The sequence below is a fragment of the Bacillus rossius genome, chromosome 1 (genome assembly GCF_032445375.1).
Source record: "Bacillus rossius redtenbacheri isolate Brsri chromosome 1, Brsri_v3, whole genome shotgun sequence".
In the NCBI taxonomy this organism is placed as follows: domain Eukaryota; kingdom Metazoa; phylum Arthropoda; class Insecta; order Phasmatodea; family Bacillidae; genus Bacillus; species Bacillus rossius.
In genome coordinates this window covers 282,418,297-282,439,104 of record NC_086330.1, presented here as the reverse complement: position 1 = coordinate 282,439,104, position 20,808 = coordinate 282,418,297, and the positions used below count along the sequence as shown (strand labels likewise).

Sequence of the window (20,808 nt, the reverse complement as noted above, 5' to 3'; positions counted from 1 at the left end):
TGCAGTTACATTAGAACTACAAGTGTGCTTTGTTTTTTAGGCAATTAAGTAAAAAAAAATGAACTATCTAAAGATTTGTTATTATTTGTTATTATTGTTAAACATATCAAATGTCATTTTAAATTTGCCTTCAAAAACACCAAATGTTCAACATGTTGAGGGAGAAGGCATTCCCTTCTACTGGTAACAACACTACCTGCCACTGAAAACATTCGTTCAGAACTCACTTGAGTGGCAGGAATCCCTAAATATTTTGCAGCTACAACAGACAAGTTTGGATATTTTTTACTTCCTTGATTTCTCCACCAACCCAGTGGATCGTCACTTCTTGGGAAACGCGGTTCACTGAGATAAATTCTTATTTCATCTTCTTTCTGGTTAGTGTTATGTTTATGTCAGAAATGCACATACCTTCTCTTCACAACAGAATGTTTTAGGTATCACAGCATGTTTTGGTACTGTGGAGGATACATTTCTTCTGATAGACGTGCAGAGCCAGAACGTGCTTCTGACTGCTTTTGTCTGTGGTACTTCGTGAAGTTGTCTTTTAAGTTCAGCCACCTACGTTTTGCTGCTTCACCTGCAAAAATTAGTACCAGCCGAATTACAGTACGAATAAAACTGTATTCACACATTTATTTACCCCATAACAAATAGAAAAATTATAAGCATTTTAATTTTTTGGTAAAAGTTTTTAACTCAGTCAAGCACCAAACATACAATGTTAAATGTCAGCCACGAATTTCTCAAGAAAGATGTCGAAGCAGAATCTTCAATTATTTCAGTTACACCCAACTAACATCACTTTTTAAGTTGGTGTCAAAACAACATTCTAGGTTAGGAGCCTATAAATTGCGAATAACTTACAGCCAATATGGATCAAATACAGAATCTTAACTGTTTAAATATGTGGAATTCCCAATTAAATTGATGCAAAGTACTACATTCACCTAACACAGCCTAATAATTTTGAATTTGGTAGCTACCTAGGTTAGTTTAAGTTGACCTAATATTAAATAAACATCAGGCAGTTTTAAAATTAATAATTAATGGTAGTGTTGGTACAAATTTTTTTGAAGCAAATTATCGCATATGGTTAATTTCACCTTCGGTAGTGGGGAGTTTCATAATTTTGAGGCATTACCTTAATATTAATTAACTAATTTTTTTTCATTTTGTAACCTTTTATTTTGATATAAATAGAAGGGAAACATTTCAATTCATTTATAGTATGAACTATTATTTACATCTACTCTGCTACCACAAAATGCTGTAAAATCTTGTAAACTGATAATTACTGCTCAGATACAACTTGATTAAGGATCAATTAATTTGCCTACAGCAAGATTTATTTTTTCAGTTTATATGCTGGTTCCTGAGGCCTACTCACATTGACACAAATATAAAAACATAACCTGCGAAACGGTACTTACCGCTCAACCCAACAACTTCACCCAAAGAACTCCAACCATTCTCTTTAAACCTAAGATTCTTGAAGTTTGCATATTTTACGTTGAAAAGCGCAGGTCGCAATCGGGCAGCACTAATTAAAATGTCGTCTTGCTCTTCTTGACTTACAACACCTTCCGTTTCCTTCAATAACAAAAACAAACACCACGTTTCAAACGGTAACCGGAAATTCAAATATCGTGAGTGTTCTGTTCTGTTTTTGTGTCCGAAGTACACAGGCTGAGACAAAAAGTTCAAATTGACGAATGTCTTCGGACCAGGTAGGTTCGGACTTTCGCCCACTTGACGCATGACGTCAGAGGGTCACGTGGACCGATCAGAAACGAGTGTCCTTCGGACACAGTTTAGGATAGAGATTACTTATAAAACTATTCAAATATTCAACATGAATATTTTGGAAAAATAATCGATATTACGATATATCGACGTTAATATTTTACGATATCCTTTTTTTTCTACTGCAAAAATAAATGCACAAATAATACAGTATTCCTCAGTTTTAGGCTGGTATTCCACTGTCAAATATTTTATAACACATATGTTATAAAATATATTTTTCATATTTTAATAAAATATTTGAAGAGTGATTATTTTATAAAAGTTTTAGGCTTTATGTACACAATGTAAAAGATATATGTCAAAGAAGTATCCCGTTTATCAGAATTTCATCTAACATTTCATTGTAGTGTAAAGGGTATTAAGTGTTCATTAAACAGTTACACTTTTTAACCACATTTAATTGAATTTTTTTTACGTCTAGGATAGTACAACCAGGTTTAACTGTGTTTATAACATATTTTTATTTCTATTTTAGTAGTCTTCGTACTTTGCATTGTGTAGCATTTCATGAAACATTTGCACTAAGAAATAAACTTTGTCGTTGTGTCCACACTCTAAGAATACTTATTTGTGGGCTGTGTGGCCATTTAGAAAATTCACAACCGTGACACGATCTTAACAGTTAACTGGATAACTGCTTTTATAAAATGTAATGCCAACCCATTACTTTTTATAAAATAAATTTTATAAATGTAATAATTTACGAAAGATGGCCTATTACACTATCAAAGTATCTTGTTCAAAGACGTTTTATAAAATACTTTACAGTGGAATACCGGCCTTATTCAGTAATTTCCAAAAATAATAAATTCTTGATCTTGGATGACTAAAGTAAGAATCGATGTTTTACATACAGGTGAAATCAAAATATTTGGACAGTGAAACTAACTTTGTCATATTCAGTTGGTGCTATAATAAATGATTTTAATATAATTTCTGATTGATGATATATTTTTAATAAAAATGCCTTTTTTATAGCAGTTCGACAGTGAAACTAACTTTGTCATATTCAGTTGGTGCTATAATAAATGATTTTAATATAATTTCTGATTGATGATATATTTTTAATAAAAATGCCTTTTTTATAGCAGTTGAGTGAAGTACCCAAAGTATATACATGGTTACAAAACTATTTTAGGTTACAATAGTCAGCAAAAATACATACTGTGTTGCCTAGCAAAAAAAATAACATTTACAATCATTTCTGATTATTATTTTTTAAAAATAGTAATAACAATGCATCAAATTGCTATCCTAATGTTTGATGAATAATGGAAAATCACATAAATGGTGGACTGGCTGCTTTTGTTCTTCTATTATTTTATGTAACTGGTGCTTTTTTTCTTCATTGAAATAGAGGTACACTAAAACATTAACTGACTGCAGAAAATAAAATTACAACTTGGCGAGAGTAAACTCGGGTAAAAGTAATTGCTACTGTATGTATCTATGTATGTTATATATATAGTAATCTAAACAAGAAAGACTGCCGAGAATAAAAAAAGTACATAACAGTTTGACTATAGGTACGAGTGTACAAATCTACTGAGGTTTTATATGAACACTCTAAGTACAATATCATTATTTTCATAGTACAACGTGAATAGTATACCCTACAAAATACACAAAACTGTCCCATGAATTTAAAAACGAGGTCAAATAATTTTTTTGGGGGATGAACCTTCATTTTTAAGTTTCGTGCTCATTTAATATTAAAAACCTTACTAGTTCGATAACACCACATTAAACACAAAAAGGTCTTAACCATTTATGACACTGCAAGTACAATAGATTGTTTACAGCACATTACATGGTTTAAAACAACACTAAAGTGACACAATTTGCAATATTGATTAAACATGACCGGCAATCTAGATTGAGATGTACTGTATAATTCCAAATTGTGTTTGCAATCAAATTAATTAAGAACACATGGTTACAACTTGTTTGTACAAATTTAACTACGAACCTAATAAAAGTGTGTTAAATCATAACTCTCCTTAACACATAAGTTAACTTTCACCAATATTTGTCATCAACACATGCCAAAAACAATCTTTCGTTTACATGCTCTGAAGTCAGACGGCTTCGTCTTTCACTCAAAACAGGATTCAAAGCTGAGACAGCTCTTTCTGAGGCAACTGACGAACCTACAACCGTCAAGTACTTATGTGCTGTATTGGCCAGAGCAGGTGTACTTGTTATCCTGCTTGTCCAAAATTTGACAGGTTCACTGTTTCTTTGAATACAAGAGGTACTAAAATATAGTTTGAAATTAAAAGGGACTGCACCTTGTGACTGTGAGTCTACAATCGAGGTCTCACAATTTTTTAATTCTCTCTTCATGCTTGTCCCAAATAGAATCTTTTGTCAGCTGGTGTTGATATGGTAACAGATTACCTTCATCGGCTTCCACAGAGGTTATACCTAGCCTGAGTGTCTCATCTTTAATGTCTTGGCACAGCTTTGTTATTGCAGCTGCATTAGCAACAGGCGTAAAAGTATACAGTCTTTTAAAAGGGGGTCGAGAATTGTGGAAATGCAAAGCAAAACATTGTTTTCTAAAGGCAAAAGACATTTTTGAATTCCATCTTGGAGTTGCACTATAAGGTTTGTTGCAATGGTTGTCTTGGTCTTGGATTTTATTTCCTTCAACGATTCATTTATACAGTGTACAATTGGCAGAACAGTGTTCCCTGTGATATATTTATTACCAGATATTTTTCTTGTGGCTTCTTTAAATTGCTTAAGAACCTGAATGACTTCAGAGACCACTTCCAGGTGTGCTCCTGCTAACATCTTTGCCATGTTCGAAGCTCCATCTGTGGTAATTGACACTATCTTACTATTTCTATCCCAAACAGTTTTGTTGACTTTTCTAGCTCTTCTGCAATGTGCTCGCCGGTGTGACTCTGGGTCATTTGAATTGATCCTAGGCAAACACATTGGAAAGTGGAATCAGACTCATCGACAAAGTGTGCGGTTATCACAAGGAAACTTCTAGTAGAATTCAGTACTGTACACATGTCAGCCGTGATGGCAACATACTTAGCTGTTGCTAATTTACTTATTATAATTTGCTTGATAGAAAAGTACTGATTTTCCAGTAATCTGGTGATTGTGGGTCGGGATGGAATCTTGTAAAGAAGACATACAATTTTCATAAATTTTTGAAAACCAGTTTTGTCCACAGTAGAAAGAGGAAGATTATCCTTACAGATCATGTATGTCAAAACTTGTGTGATGGCTGCGTCTTTCACTCCGCCTTGATCTTCGTTTCAGATAATCTGTGAAAGTAGTTTGCTTCTTCTTTAGGATAACGACACTGCTATCAGTTTCATCACTTATTTTGGAAGATGAACTTGTACAAGTGTCCTCTTGCATGGATGAGCTGGTGCTTGCTATATTTGCAGGGCTACGTAAACATGTACGGCTGCCAGAGTTTTCAACTTCTATCTCGTCAACGTCAGCAATATCCTGACAAGATGTTATACTTTTACAAAAACAAAGATTACTAAAAAAATCTAAATATATGCCCTATGTGGTATCATAAATGAATAATTATCACATATCACATTACAATTCACCTCTGATTAGGAATTTTTAAACAATCATAAAAACTGTATGCTGCTTTAAATTTTTCAAATAAAATTCAGAAGAAAAACTTCTCAGAAAGTTGTTTACATTGCCTCATTATCTCTCTCTCTCTCTCTCTCTCTGTGCGCGTGTGTGTGTTTAGGTGTGTGTGTGTGATAATTTTAATATATTAAATCAGAATAATAAATCGTTTGTATTCCTTTTTGAATCTTGGTTGATGGTCAGGAATGATAGCAATATTACAGAAATTTGTAATTGTTATGTATGATCAGGAACGAATATGCGATCTTGTCATTTTATTTGCTGACAAACATGATTAAATATATTTTACTTGTACGCCACATGGCTATACCATATCTGCAAAATATAAAACATAATTAAGTAAATGAAATTATTTTTAACAATGCTCCATTGTTGTGTACAGTATCATATGATGCACATACCATGTAAGTTATACTTCGTTATTTATTCAAGCACCATAACATAACATATTTCTCTGTAAAGTGGTTGTTTTACAGTATCTTATGGTGACTGGCTTAATATTTCTAAGACAATTCTTAAAATTGGTTTTAATGTAGAAAACAATTAAAAATACAGTATAATTTTATTGACCGCATACAATTCATTTTTGTTAAGTTTGAGGATGTAACTACATCTGAAGACATATTGCTTCACATAGATTTAAATGTTATGTGTAGCTTGTGGAAAAGTTTTTTTTTTTTAAGTGGACAGTCTGAGTAAAATATAATTTATTGGATAACTTAAGTTTCGAGGAAAATAATTATTTTTAATAAGTTGTAGAGTTAAAGTAGAGGCAATAAAAAACAAAATAATAAAATTGTGTTAAAACACACTGCATTTTTGCTGCATCATAAAAGACACTGATGTGCTGCAACCTTTGTATTTTTTTCAGCAGAACTTTCAAATATTATTTAAACCAAACAATTGCATAATGTTTAATTAGTTGATTGCTCTAGATGTATTTTTAAACCAAGCCACATAAACTCAACACAAGTAAAATTAATATTGGCATTGATAAATCACACGTTGAATACAATAGGGCCACATGTGCTAAAATATAAATTGTGGGAAAAAGAGTTTAAAGTTTAAAAATGCTATAAAAAATCATAATATAATATTGGTGCACAGTTTTTTTATTTCCATATAAAATATAATACTGCTTGTACGGTTAATTATAACAAGTGCTTAGGCCTTAATGTTAATTTTTTTTAGCACTTACGGCCTTATTGAAAAAAAAAACATTAACTATAGACACATGAGTGTACACATAAATCTATGTTTATGGATATTTTATGTATCTACCTATTATGTTCAAATTTTATGGGTTAACATTATCATTCACTATGAATAACTCTGTGTGACTTATTTACAAATAATTTCAATTTATATTATTAGCATTCAAACAAAAACATCTCTGTGCACATTAGACCTTTTACACCTACTTACTCTTACTCGTTTTTGTTGGTTTTTTAAGTAGGCCTATGTATTACTTTATTAACAAATTGCGACCATGCATGGTTTTTCATTAGTAATCTTCTTTCAAAGCATTATTACAAGAGGAAAAATGAAAATAAAAATCTAGTTTTCACTGAAAAGGTATTTGGAACATGTTAACAAAATGGTCTATTCTGAATCAGATGGGTCAACACTTCACTTATCATTTGATGATACTACTGCTAGATTGCTGTAAAATGACTGATGATGGCCTTTTATAATTCCTTTTTCACAGAGAGATAATAGGTCCTTTTTTTGCCTCATTAATGCCTGGTGGGGAGGTGTATACACAGCTCAGGTTTGGTATTAAAGGTCTGCCTCTTGTCACTTTTCTAGTGAGGACAATATTAGACGTTCCTTCAAAACTTGTCTTGCAGGAAAACTGGAAAGGCTTTTATTTTTCTACCTTTACTTCCTTATACTAAGCCAAGAAATTTTATCCTTGTCAGTATTCTCTGAAAAGTTGGTTCCGTAGAACTTTGAGAACATTTTGAAATCTTTGAAATCTTGGGTATCCATCTCAGTTACTTTCAATGGATCACCTTTCTTTTTGGCCATTTGGATGACAGTTATCCATTGTGAAGGTACAGAAATGGGACCACTTTCAAACACAAGCTTTTTCTGTTTTTCTATCAGAGAATGTAAGTGATCGCCCTCATTCTGTGTGTGCCCAGTCACTAAATACTTGTGTGTAATACTTGCAATATTATAAATGGAACAGCATACATGTACAAGGCAACAATGTATTTGTTTTTGTTTTGACTGCACAATTTTCCGAGTAAAAACAAACATCATCTTTATCACAGTAATTTTGCATAAATTGTAATAGGGCCTTTTTTGCCAGCACCCTCATGCCATACGTAGCAATGTCCAGTATTCCTTCCCATGTCATAAATAGTAAAGTTCAGAACAGGTAAATGTTGCTTATAATAAAAAGCAGAAACGTCACCACAAGGTGTCGGAAGTACTGCTTGTAAATTGAAGCAAGCAGGAACACATTTACCCTGTTTTGAAAGTTCTGAATCCCTAGCTTTTTCTTTTCGGCTCAACTCTATTTCATTTCTATGGCCTTTGTACTTACTTGCCAATATTTTCTTATCCTCTGCATTTTTCACTTTCTCACAGAAAGCACACTGATCTTTTCTTAGGGACAAAGAAACTGATGTTGAAGTCTGTCAAGAAAATGTTTCTGTAAGCGGCATACGTCCCATGGCTTCTTCCATGTCCCTGACACATTTTCACATAATCTCTATGTAGATCAGCTAATGTTTTCCCACCACTGATAAATTCCCTAGATGTTTGCTTTCGTAGGTAATGAGACTCAATTCGTGGAATGGAATTAATGTGTGTCCTGATGTCCTCTCTAATTGTAGGATCATTACTGTGTTTACCACGCATGTCTTCTACAACAACACCATTGCAAGTTTTCTTCATAGTATTTCGAATCATTTTATCCCCGGCATTCAGAGTATCCATGAAGAATGTTTTACAAACACGGTATTTCATCTCATCTACTTTAAAGTAATACTCGTAATTCACATTTCTTGTAGTTCCTTCTTTAACCCGCCTATACTGTGGTTGTGACAAGCTTATGTAACTGGCTACATACTGTCGCTGTCTATTAACGTCTCCAATACTCCAATATTTTTCGAAGATTTGAGATTGTTTTTGATCTTGAATTTGTTTGCATTGATAGCGACATTTCCCTTCACAGCCAGATTTAATTGACCGTGCATTAATGTGTGTTCCCTTTGCATCTATGTAAGCTTCGCCTTTATTTCTTTTTGATGTGGCCACTTCTCTCCTCCATTGGCTTTTCTGCAATTTCCTTTTCCGACCTTTGATACTTGCTCCATCTTCATTCTTTTAATCAGGGTTTGAAATTTGCAATACAACTGTTGTAGCACTTGTAGTGTTGGTATATTCTGGAAGCAAACAAGAAAAACGATTAATTATGTAAATTATTTACATTGTGATATTATTCTTTATAACTTTGGCATTTATATGGATAGTAAAATTTTAAACTTTCGACTTAATATTTTAAGCAACCTATAATTGCAGCTATTTGTATGATTACCAAAAAAGTACTTTGGACTTTGCAGCAAATGGTGCTTAAAAGAAAACCAGAGAATACAGCACAATAAAATCCAGCCACAATTTATAATCTACAATGGTGCACAATATTTTAAAACTATGTAGTTACCTTCTGAATGACATAGTACAGCACCATCAGTGTTATAAAGTGTATCATCAAGCTCTTCAGTCATTGCAGTTTCATCTGGTTTCCACGTTCTATCTGGTTTCCACGTTCTATCTGGTTTCCACGTTCTATCTGCATCACTGTCGTCGGAAAATGTCACAGTCTGATGACGAACACAGTGTTGTCCCTCCTTTAAAACAAACAAAATACTATATTATTTACAATACTTCTCCATTTTGTATATGAAGTGCTTTAGGCTTTACTTTATGATATTAATAATTTGTTTATATATTCGTCTAGAAAGGTGAATTCAGACATGGCCTATATTTATGCAAGATTATCGAACTCACCATTACACCCAAGAGGCTGCATGGGTTGTAACTGGTGCAGATTAGCTTCACTGGTTGATGTTTCTCCAACATCAGCAGATGTATTTTCGATATCAGTTTCCTCAACTGGAAGTGTAGTTGATCTTCTGGATCCCACATTGAGTCTTTCCATCGTCTCTAGCTTACATTCTGAGACTGCTGAACATTTTAGTTTGGAGTCCTGAATAACAAAATATTCCAAACATTAATTAGGTAGGTTCAGTATTAAAGTAGCAAAATACTCACTACAGTAATAATGAATCTCCAGATTATGACCCTACCATATAACCTTACCAACCATTCACACAGTAATATTTAGTAATATTTAACATAACCTTATCACATGGTAAACTACACTAAAGCTAAAGCTGAAATCGGAGCCATTTTGTAACTAATTAAATTAATAACTAGATTATGTCATAAACAAAGATAATAACTTATTATGTGCACCTGTACCACACAAGGGTATGACTTTTCCCATAACATGGGATGATTGTTTACACCAAAAATATTTATAGTAAGAGTCAAATTAGTATGCACTCATTAGAAATTCAAAAATCAATACCACACACAGAACTATTCACATAGTCTACAACAAAATACAGAAACCAGCTATAAAACAGTGACATTTTTCTACAATATCACTCAAAAGGAAACACTCAATATCTATGTTACAAAATTTCCTATAAAATGCATATTCCCAGTACAAATGCTGTATGGAAATTCCACAGTAGATGAAAAGTTGTATATTATTTTAAATTAAAGAAAAACATATATAGATAACTATACTTACACAAATACATATGTACATAATTACATTGAAAGTTAGCATGTAAATCACAAGACTTCCAATGATTATTCTTCATCTAAGCATTAGATAACTAAAATATAAAAGTTACTAAAGTATATGTTTGGCTATATGCAAACAAGTTCATAATCTTATACACATTTTACTGACTAGGAGTGCAGAACTTACTAACCTAAGGGGTACTGTACGCATATAGGAAATTTGCTTAAATTATGAGGCAGGCTTTTCTTAAGTGCTCGCCTTCACACTAACCACCAATACATTTATTCGCTAGTGAAGTTTAATAATGTTTTATACCATTCTCACTTCTTTAGGTGCTTGCTCTTCACAGTTTTCCTGTATTTACGCTGAGCTGCTTGTTTAATTTAGTCTCCCTTAATAACCACATTGGTCAGCTTGCCAATCAGTATTCTATTAATTATTTTGCAATAATTATGTATGTGCAAACGGAGAGCCAGATCTAGCACATACTTACACAAATCATGTTCACTGCATGTTAAAATAACAGTCAAATTCTGTTAAAATAACAGTCAAAAGTGAATTTTGACATTAGCTCTACTGCACAGTATGGGTAGATACTGAGAAACTACTTTAGCGACAATGAGACCAATTTTAGAAAAAGCAGTGTTCGAATAGCACAAAGTCTTTGCTGTATACATCCTAGCTTCAATCACTTCGCTGCCAGGTCCTGGTCCATTGCTGAATAAAATATTCCGACAGATTTCACAATCCTTACACTTCCTGAAGACTTTCCTGGCTAGGTATCCACTGACATAAGCCTGAGTGGCAGTGGAAAGAGAATTATGTTTTCCATTTCATCGTTAGCAATGTCCAATATGGGGTAAAACAATCTGGCTTGCTGTTTGTAATTGTATGGTTAACATGACCAGTGATGAAGTCTTTAAGTGTGTCCAGTGACCCCAGTGTGTCATCTCTAGCACAGTTGGCGTGGATAGAATGAGTTGTCGTAAAATTATTTATCAAAATACTCTGGAATGAAGAGACAAATCCCGCACATGTAGGCATTACATTCCTGATGCCATGGCTTCTTATAGAGGAAATTCCATTGGATCTTGATTGAAGATTCTAGGCACCATGGACCTGAAGCCACGAGTCTTTAGTTTACCCCAAACAATCACAAGGCCGATCAATGTTGTTATCCAGTTGCGAAAAGAAGGTGGAGAGCTGTGCTTACCTCGACTGTCAATGAAAACAAATGACTTCAAAACAGAATCAGCTTCTCGCCAGAACTTGAGATGTGGTGATGTGTCAGATAGAATCAGCTTCTCGCCAGAACTTGAGATGTGGTGATGTGTCAGATACTGAACATCTTAAGGATTTTCCTTTTACTGGGTGAATAGGAACCCCGTTGATACTGTCGAAGAGTTGGTTCATAAACAGAAGTAAATCTGCAGTGTCTACAGCTTCTTTGGGCAAATTACAATCATCTCGTCCTGCAAAAATAAAAATTAAATAATATGGCAAATTACAAAATTATAGAAGTTACATGTCACATAAAGGTGGACGAGTAAAACTGTCATGCAGATTGTCAGTTTCATACGTAAAACCCCAAAGTACACAAAAGGATAAATAACCACACCTTCCGCCCAAATATCATTATTGAAATTGCAGCAGTCAGGTCCGCTGCCTTCAAACTTCGCGCTTCACTGCGGGCGTCGGCGCATCCTTCCCCCTCTTAGTGTTGTGTTTTGTTTCTCCTCGCCTCCCCTCTCGGGGTTGGCGCATCCGCGCTGTGCCGCGCCGATTCAATATAAGCAGCCGTCAGGGATTTATTCCTTCTTCTTCTCTCATTTTGGTAATCACGAGCATGTAGTCTTTAAGTTTGTTATTGTGTATTGTGTAACTTAATTATGCTCTGGGCTTAAGTAAAACTTGAATTTAAATTTTCTCTTATTGGAAACTACCTTCATAATCCCTGTTGAATGTATTTTTTTTTTTTAATACACAAACACCTTAGTTCCCACCGACTACCTGAAGTCGGCCTCTCGTTTGGACGGCAATTATAGAAAGATGAGCTTTCAAAATGAAATAAACATATAAGATAGCCAATAGTGGCTGTCTGGCCAAATGCAATCAAAATATACAATTAATGATAAGACATCAAAAACCATACATCTTATTGAGCATGTTAATATAAATCATTTGAAACATATCCTAACAAAATTATATTATAAAAATAACTGCATGTAGTAGGGTCTACAACAAGAAAATGATGCCAGTGATAATGGAAATGCAATAAAGAGCACTTTATATACAAGGACTTGCACATTTTCTTATAATTTAGTCTTGCCCTGAAATACAACTAGTCAGAAACATTAACAAAATTAAAAATTATTTTAGAAAACTGTGTAATGAGTAAAATCATGTAGAAGTTTTATAATGTAAATATTGTGAATGTATCATCTTAGTTGATACATTCACAATGTTTACATTATCAAACTTTCATATATTATCCCAAAATACTTTAACACAGTTTCCTAAAATAATTGTTATTTTGATAAGATTTGCAAAAGACTATACTTCAGGACCAATAAATTATTTCATATCCTAGAGCCATTCCTTAAACTAACGTACCGAGAATGAACTTGTTAGCCTTACACTAAGAAAATGAGCATCATTTTAAATGTCAAAAAATTGTTGTGATTATAATATTCCTCAACATGTGTTAAACAAATATAAATATAACATAAATACAATTGAAAATGGTAGTGCGTAGTTTCTCATTCAGAATTTTGAAATAAGTCAGTAACAAAAACCAAAGCATCATAGCTTTCTGTTTTAGGTGTTATGGCATCACTTTCTTGCCCTACACAGATATACTCATGTGACTAACAATAGGCGTACTTGTCATCAGTAAAATGCATTCCAAATATCCTAGTAATAATATGTAACCTACAAAACTAAAAGTTTGAATCAAAAACAAAACATAACTCTTACACAACAAAGCAGACAAAAATATAAAGGCTAAAGATATATTGTAATGGTTGATCTTCGATGCCGTTGACGGGTCCTGGTCACTGTGCCTCGGCACAGTGCTACCGCCCCTGGTGTACCGCCCGCCCCCAACAGACAAGGGGAGGGGGGTGTGACGTTTATCGGGAATTACCAAAGGCGAGTTAATAATAACGCGCATTACGTACTTTTGAACCCATTTATTAGGATTACTCCTAAACACAAACACCACGTGTCGTGTGACTGTGGGTCCACCCGCGAGCGAGGCCTCATGAGCCCAGGTCCGTCCTCTCTCAGTGGCTGCCTGCTCCCGACTCCCCCCGGCACCTCGCCGACGCCACAGTTTTGCGTCGCGCGGGCGACCACTAGCCAATGGCATGCAGGCAGCTACCGGGTGGGGCTACACGGACGACCCACTAGGTGCACCAAAGACCTTACAATATAAAATTTTCTAGACTCACCCCAAGTAGCAAGCATTCTCATTGTTGATGAGACTCTTTGACTGAGGACCTGGGCACATGTGCTCACTTTCATCTTCTTAATTACACCAGGGGCGTATCCTGACAAATTTGGTAACGCATGCAATATAGAATAGATCCAAACCCCCCCCCCGCGGAAGAAGGGTGGTCCGGGGGCCCTCTCCCGGAAAATTTTGGTTTTCAGGGAGCAAAATGGTGCTGTTTAGGCAGTTTTTTAAAAAAATAAATAAACATAAAAGTAGTAACAACATTAAATTTTTTGTGATAAACTTAGAGAGAAGAATTAACAAAGATATCAAATTGTCACTCACCATGTATTTACTTATAATGGAACTCGGCTCTAAGGTTTTTCCTGCAGAACTGCTCCGTGACTTCGTCGAAAAACGAGTTGCGGGCTTTCATCTGCACCAACAGATATTTTTCTATGGACATGATAAAGAGTATAGACAAACGACTTTGTCCTTGCGCATTTCTTGTGAATGATTTTATTCGTCTTAGTGCAGAAAACGAACGTTCTACGGATGACGATGTAGCAGGAATAGTTGAAACCATTACACACAGTTTATAGAGTTCTGGAAGTCCACTTTGGAGTTCATTTTTATACAGGAAATGGTGCATTTCTTGCACTGTCTTTCCCTCAAACTTGTTTAGATGTAAACATAGCACTCAATTCAGATTTCAGCCTAACAATATCAAAAAATTTTCCATAGAGTGTCCGTAATTTTTGAAATGCCTCCTCGGGGAAAACATCTGAGAATGTTGAGATTTTTTTTGAATCAAACATCTCAATGAACTTCAAATCATGCAACGATTGAAACCGAATATTCAGCTGCATGATTACTGTGTCCAAAATCTCAAGGTACATCCTCCTAAAATCGTCCTTTACAGTGGCTTCTGAGCAGTTTCCTTTTCTTTTCTTCCTTGCAGGCTCACAGTCAGATACGGTTTCAGTTTTCAACCATATTTTATCAAAACCGCAATTTCTCTTTGTGTTTAGCTTATCCTTCAGAGCTTCAACTTCTTTGCTGCAAAATGTAATGTCCAAGTATTTTGACTGCACAATGTTAAATGTAACATCTGTCAACGAAAATAACTCTCCAAATACACACAACAAGAAGTTGAACTGAAAATCCCTTAACATCATAAGAAATCCACGAGCTTCGTTAATAGCAGTTGTGTTCCAGTCTTCCGGATTTTCTAAAATGTGCTCGTACAGTTCTTCAAGTTCTACTTTATGATCAGCGACAGTCTGAACTAAGCGACTTGAATAACTCCATCTTGTCGGTGCAAGTTTAGGAAATCTCTTCTGCACTATAGTGTCTAATAAATTGGTTCTTTTTGAGGAATGAACCAAAAAACTTACAAAGCCGCTAAGGTTAGCAAAAAACACTCTACATGCACTTATACATGAAACTGCTTGCGATAACACCAAATTCAACTTGTGGGCATAACAATGTACAAATACAGCATGAGGAATCACTTCTCTAACTTTTGCCTGCACACCATTCAAATGTCCGGCCATGACCGCCGCACCATCATACGTCTGCACGACCAGTTTGTCCTTACATTGAAATACTTCAAGAGTGTCTATTGCAAGTTTTGCTAGTGCCTCTGCTGACCTGTCTCCACTGACATCATGAAAGCCTACGAACCTTTCGTATACTTCCCCTTTGTACACATATCTTAACACTTTTGATAGCTGTGAAAAATTTGTTACATCACATGTTTCGTCAAGCAAAATAGCAACAAACGTTGCTTCTTTAATCTCATTTTTTATTTCCGAAATCATTACATCATTGATACTTTGAATTAAATCATTTTGAATTATTGGTGATAATCCAGTGAACACAGAGCTTGTAGACAAGTGGACTCTCAATTTGTCGTTAAACTCAGCCAACAAATGAACTAGCTCTACATAATTGCCTCGATTGTTAAAATCACTGTTTTCCCTGTGTCCTCGAAATGACAGTTCCTGTTGCCCTAAAAAGCATGTAGCTGCAGTCAGTCTCTTCAGTATTTCCCGATTCTGTTTTACAGTTTCATTGTGTTTTAAAATGCTTGCACGTTTCTGTGAATCCAGTTGCAAGTCAACCCTACTTTTGCTGAATGTACCGAGTGATATCCACGCATGTATATGAGCATGGTTGCTACAGGACTAGAAAACCGGGAAAACCGGGAAATGTCAGGGAAATTAAAATGGTCAGGGAATTCCGGGAAATGTCAGGGAAAATTCTACGAATTCTGGAGATTTTAAAGTTGCTTATTATTCAAACAAAGCTTTGTTTTGATGCGCTCGTATTGCTACCGAACGACTCCGCTAAAAGGCTGCTGCTTAAGGCACACGGCAACTGCAACTTTTTTTTTACTTGGTCTACGATTGTCCCTTGCAATAGGCTGTTAGAACCACCCACCATAACTTCTGGCCAATCCAGGCACTCGTTTGTTCACTAGCGAACCCGGCCTTCATTTGTTCGTGTTTTGATCCTTTTTAATTTGCCCTTGAGACTTTGTGTTTTGTTCCGTTCCATGCAGTGAACTACAGAACGGGTATGGCGTCGTTTATCTTTTGAAGGCTATTTTCACGTGGAATAATGTGAGTACAAAGCTTATTCCGTGAATTTAAAGGCGTTGTTTCAGGTGAAGTTAGTTTTTGATGCGATCATAAGAAAATAAAGTGCATTTTGATAAAGAAGCAATACCAATTCTCATTTTGAAAACTACCAAGCTGATGCAAAAACACGTGGCTTTTGTGTGCGGTTATGTTTTTGCATTTTTTCTAACTATTTTTTTAATTACTTTTTTTTTCAACCGTTATAATCCGTGAGTTTTGTTGCGTGACATTTACATTGTGTATAAAAAATATGCATAACTGAACATGTTTTTCCCCAGAATCGTTAGTTAACATTGTAATAATGTAAGAGTATTGCATGTTGTAATGCTGCTATTGTAATTCTCTAAGTAGGCCCATTATATTACTAGGTGTGAATTTGTAATAGTTTTTGTATTTGTGTAGTAATATTTTTTTAAGAATTCATAAACAATAACTTTTTAACCTATCCTGAAAATATTAATATGTACTTTTTTTTAGCTTAGAGATGTCGAAGAAAACTACTTTTAAGGATAATTGGTTCAAGGAGTCACAGTTTCAGCATATCAAACCCTCTGCTAAAAACATAAATTCTGCATACTGCACTTTGTGCTACAAAAGTATTCAACTCAGCAATATGGGCCGAAGAGTTCTCACCAGCCATGTCGAAGGAAAAAAACATATTCACAATTCTGCCGTCAAAATAACACAATAAAAAAACTTTATTTTACCTCATGTTGAAATTTTTATATTACTTTTAATCATATGCACGTTAATATTTATGGTATGTACTTCATAAGAAAGTCAGGGAATTTTTCTCTTAAATTTCTGGAAAACAGGGAAAAGTCAGGGAATTCTAAGATTCTATTTCTGTAGCAACCATGATGAGAGACTGACTTTTCATGCCTTGAAATTGCTGTGTGCAAATTATTAAGATCTGAATAACCCCGGTCTTTACTGTTCCAGGGTGATTTTTCATTTGCAAGCAACAAACATGGCCAACAGAAGAGTTTTGTTAATGTTTCACTGCCACATAACCACACAATTTTGTTATAAAGCTCAGGATTAAATGTCCGTACAAAATTTTTAGTTTTGTTATCTGTTTTTAGATTGCTAAGCGCTGGCGTGGGGCGCCCGTTTTTAACGATTTCTAACTTTTCATCAAATGAACATGATTGATAAGGTTTATTAAAAATAGTCTCTACGACGTCATTTTTACAGTTATTCATCTTGCAAAACTACAATTTTACAACAAACTTAATTGTAAACTTATCACTAAATCACTAACCATCATACAATCTACTTCTGTTCATGCTGAATAAAATGTCACCTTCAAGCACCTGCAACCTCCCACGTGACACATAAGCTTAACACAAGCTGCGACAAGCACCCACGCCGCACGCGTTAAGATTGCAGTGAAAAGGAAAAATAGTAAAATTAAGAGTTGAATTACAACTAAATGTGTCTACGAATGTTATATAATTCTAACCCAAACATTTAATTAAAAAAAAAACCTGACTAAACAGACACTAAATGGACTCGTTCGCGGCCGCGCTTTGTTACTGATCAGTGAATGCAGAAGCAACTAGTGCATGCATGCGACCCCGTCTTCGCGAGAGTTGGTAGTGACGTCACATCTGTAGAGTGGCTGTTGAGAACACCACAGCGCCGTACCGCGACAATCTGAGGAACTATTACAAGTATCATTCACGCTGTAGTCAGTAGGTAGCGCTAATGCATTTGTTTGCCACACGTCGCACAAATCGTGAACGGAACAAGATTAGCTATAAAGAAAAGGGAATAACTTAAGCAAAAAACAATTACAGAACTAAACAGCGAGATAGTGATCAATGCCACAATGCCCATAAAATATTAGTTTCATTTAGAGCATGCACTGCATGCATTGCATTCATGGAGAATACGCCCCTGAATTACACGAATCTTAACATGCTCATAAGTCAGCTTTGGGCAAGTCCTTAGGTCGTGGTCTTTAACACAGTCCAAATCGTAAAACTGTTCTATGTATTTCCACGATGCCAACTGCTTTCCTTTCTTCCACACAAAATTCAGATTTTTTTACTAAAAGATTATTCCTGATGCCCTTTAGAAGGTGAGGCGGATCAAATAATGCAATGATTTCCACACCATTGATCAAGAACCCAAAATACTTGTTTTCTTCATCATGCCAGCTTCATTTGTCGTTGCCTGATCACACTTGGTTGCCAAAATTTTCAACCCAGTATTTTGAACTGCAGAAATTACATCTTTGATACATTTAACTAGTGTTATAGTGTCAGTGGTGGCTTCACTAAACATAAATGCAACTGGATGTTTCCATTTACCACTAATTCCACGCAGCATAAAAACTAATGCATGATCTGCAAATTTACACCGTTGATCTCCCAATCCATAATTTTCGAAACCCTCTATTAAATCTAGTTTCTCATTGTAAGACACATGGGCCTAAAGTTTTACCTCATCAAACATGAGAACACAAAATTTATCTCGCTCAGTCATTCCAGCAACCACTTTTTCCAGATGTTTGAAAATGGATTTGTTTATACCGGGTAGATATGGCAATCTTCCTAGGAGTGAGCGCAACACTTGTTTAGAGGGTAGCGAAAAATATCTTGCCAACAATTTGTACCCCTTAGGACTTTAATTAAACAGAGAGAGAGCAAATATTTTGTCTTCCAGTGTGAAACGCCTTCCTTTCGGCTTTCGTTTGCAATTCAAAAGTTGGTTGCATATGAAATTGTAAGTGTTCTTATCTGTCTTGTTAATGAGATCATTCCAACCATTTGTTTTACTGAACGTTTCAGCTAAACTACCACGTGATCTGAAACGCCTGGTCCTCCGTCACATCTGCATAGTTTTTCTCTTTAGGCTTGAAGCATGATTGTACAAAGCACTTGCCTTTGGTGTCACATCTTTGAAGAATTTCACACCCAGCCCACAAGAAGTCTCTCATATGAAAAAACAAAAAACAAATGTAAAAATTATACAACAGATAGTTGACTACATATATTATATATCCTACAGTGTATAATATTAATAATATCTAAATTTTTAAAATACGGGCCTATCAATTCAATCAAATCACACACCTTACATGACAGTACCTAAATGTAATTTTTACGAAACACACCTACAATTTAACATTTTAAAACACAAAAGACAATTAATTTGATTTTCATTAGCTAACTTAACAACTGACCGTACACTAGCAAAATGCTACATTCATTTTTCAGTGTTTTTTATAGTGGAGGAACAACATTTCTGAGTATTTAATGATATATCAACTAACATTACTGAAATTTTTTGCAGGTTTTCACTTTAGAAGGCTACCCTTCATTATAAGAGACAGTCATTCTGTTGAGCCATATTTTATATATACAATCAGATTAGGTATCCTGTGTCTATACGAGTCCGTATCTTCACAGCCCGGAACACAAAAAACCTTTTTTCGTGCCATTCCTAATTCTAACTGTGAACCTCTGTGAATTATCTTCAGCTTAACTTTCTAAAATCATAACTCAATTATAATTCTACTCCTATATTCCTTGATAAGAATACATCACGACCAATTAACCTCATTTTTACGAAACACGTTCGCATATATAATGGCGTTGGGGCTCGATGATTTGATTGGTAGAAAACGGCGACTGTGATGCTGCCAAGTGGACGGGCCTGTAACTGCACATAGGTGTCACCTCTCCTATATAAAGGTAAACCCCCCCCCCCCCCCCTGGTCACGTCTCTTCACGCTTCCTTGCAATGCGGTTGGCGGGTGACGTGTCGCCGCGATGCGTGTCACGGGTGACGTGTCGCCGCGATGCGGGTCACGTGTCGCCGCGATGCGGGTCGCCGGTCGCCGCGATGCGGGTCGCCGGTCGCCGCGATGCGTGTCGCGTGTCCCGGGTCGCCGCGATGCGTGTCGCGTGTCCCAGTCGCCGCGATGCGTGTCGCGGGTCGCCGCGATGCGTGTCGCGTGTCGCCGCGATGCGTGTCGCGTGTCCCGGGTCGCCGCGATGCGTGTCGCGGGTCACGTGTCGCCGCGATGCGTGTCGCCGCGATGCGTGTCGCGGGTCACGTGTCGCCGCGATGCGTGTCGCGGGTCACGTGTCGCCGCGATGCGTGTCGCGGGTCACGTGTCGCCGCGATGCGTGTCGCGGGTCACGTGTCGCCGCGATGCGTGTCGCGGGTCACGTGTCGCCGCGATGCGTGTCGCGGGTCACGTGTCGCCGCGATGCGTGTCGCTGTGGCGCGTGTCGCCGCGATGCGTGTCGCTGTGGCGCGTGTCGCCGCGATGCGTGTCGCTGTGGCGCGTGTCGCCGCGATGCGTGTCGCTGTGGCGCGTGTCGCCGCGATGCGTGTCGCTGTGGCGCGTGTCGCCGCGATGCGTGTCGCTGTGGCGCGTGTCGCCGCGATGCGTGTCGCTGTGGCGCGTGTCGCCGCGATGCGTGTCGCTG

The 20,808-nt window shown here is 36.3% G+C and overlaps 1 protein-coding gene across 5 annotated transcripts in view; it reads right to left on the bottom strand.

The window, feature by feature from the left end:
- Positions 1-30: 30 nt before the first annotated feature.
- LOC134527659 (zinc finger MYM-type protein 1-like) overlaps positions 31-20,808 on the bottom strand; it is a 43,163-nt gene continuing 22,385 nt past the window's right edge. The window contains exons 1-3 of one of the 5 annotated variants that reach the window (XM_063360531.1): positions 9,472-20,058; positions 1,434-9,311; positions 31-580 (exon numbers count right to left, since the gene is read on the bottom strand). In XM_063360531.1, the coding sequence (XP_063216601.1) occupies positions 14,387-15,538 (1,152 nt within the window). In that variant the 5' untranslated portion in view covers positions 15,539-20,058 and the 3' untranslated portion in view covers positions 31-580; positions 1,434-9,311; positions 9,472-14,386. Of the gene's footprint in view, positions 9,312-9,471; positions 20,059-20,808 lie in introns of those variants that run through there. The other 4 variants (XM_063360532.1, XM_063360530.1, XR_010074239.1 and 1 more) reach the window with 4 other exon arrangements.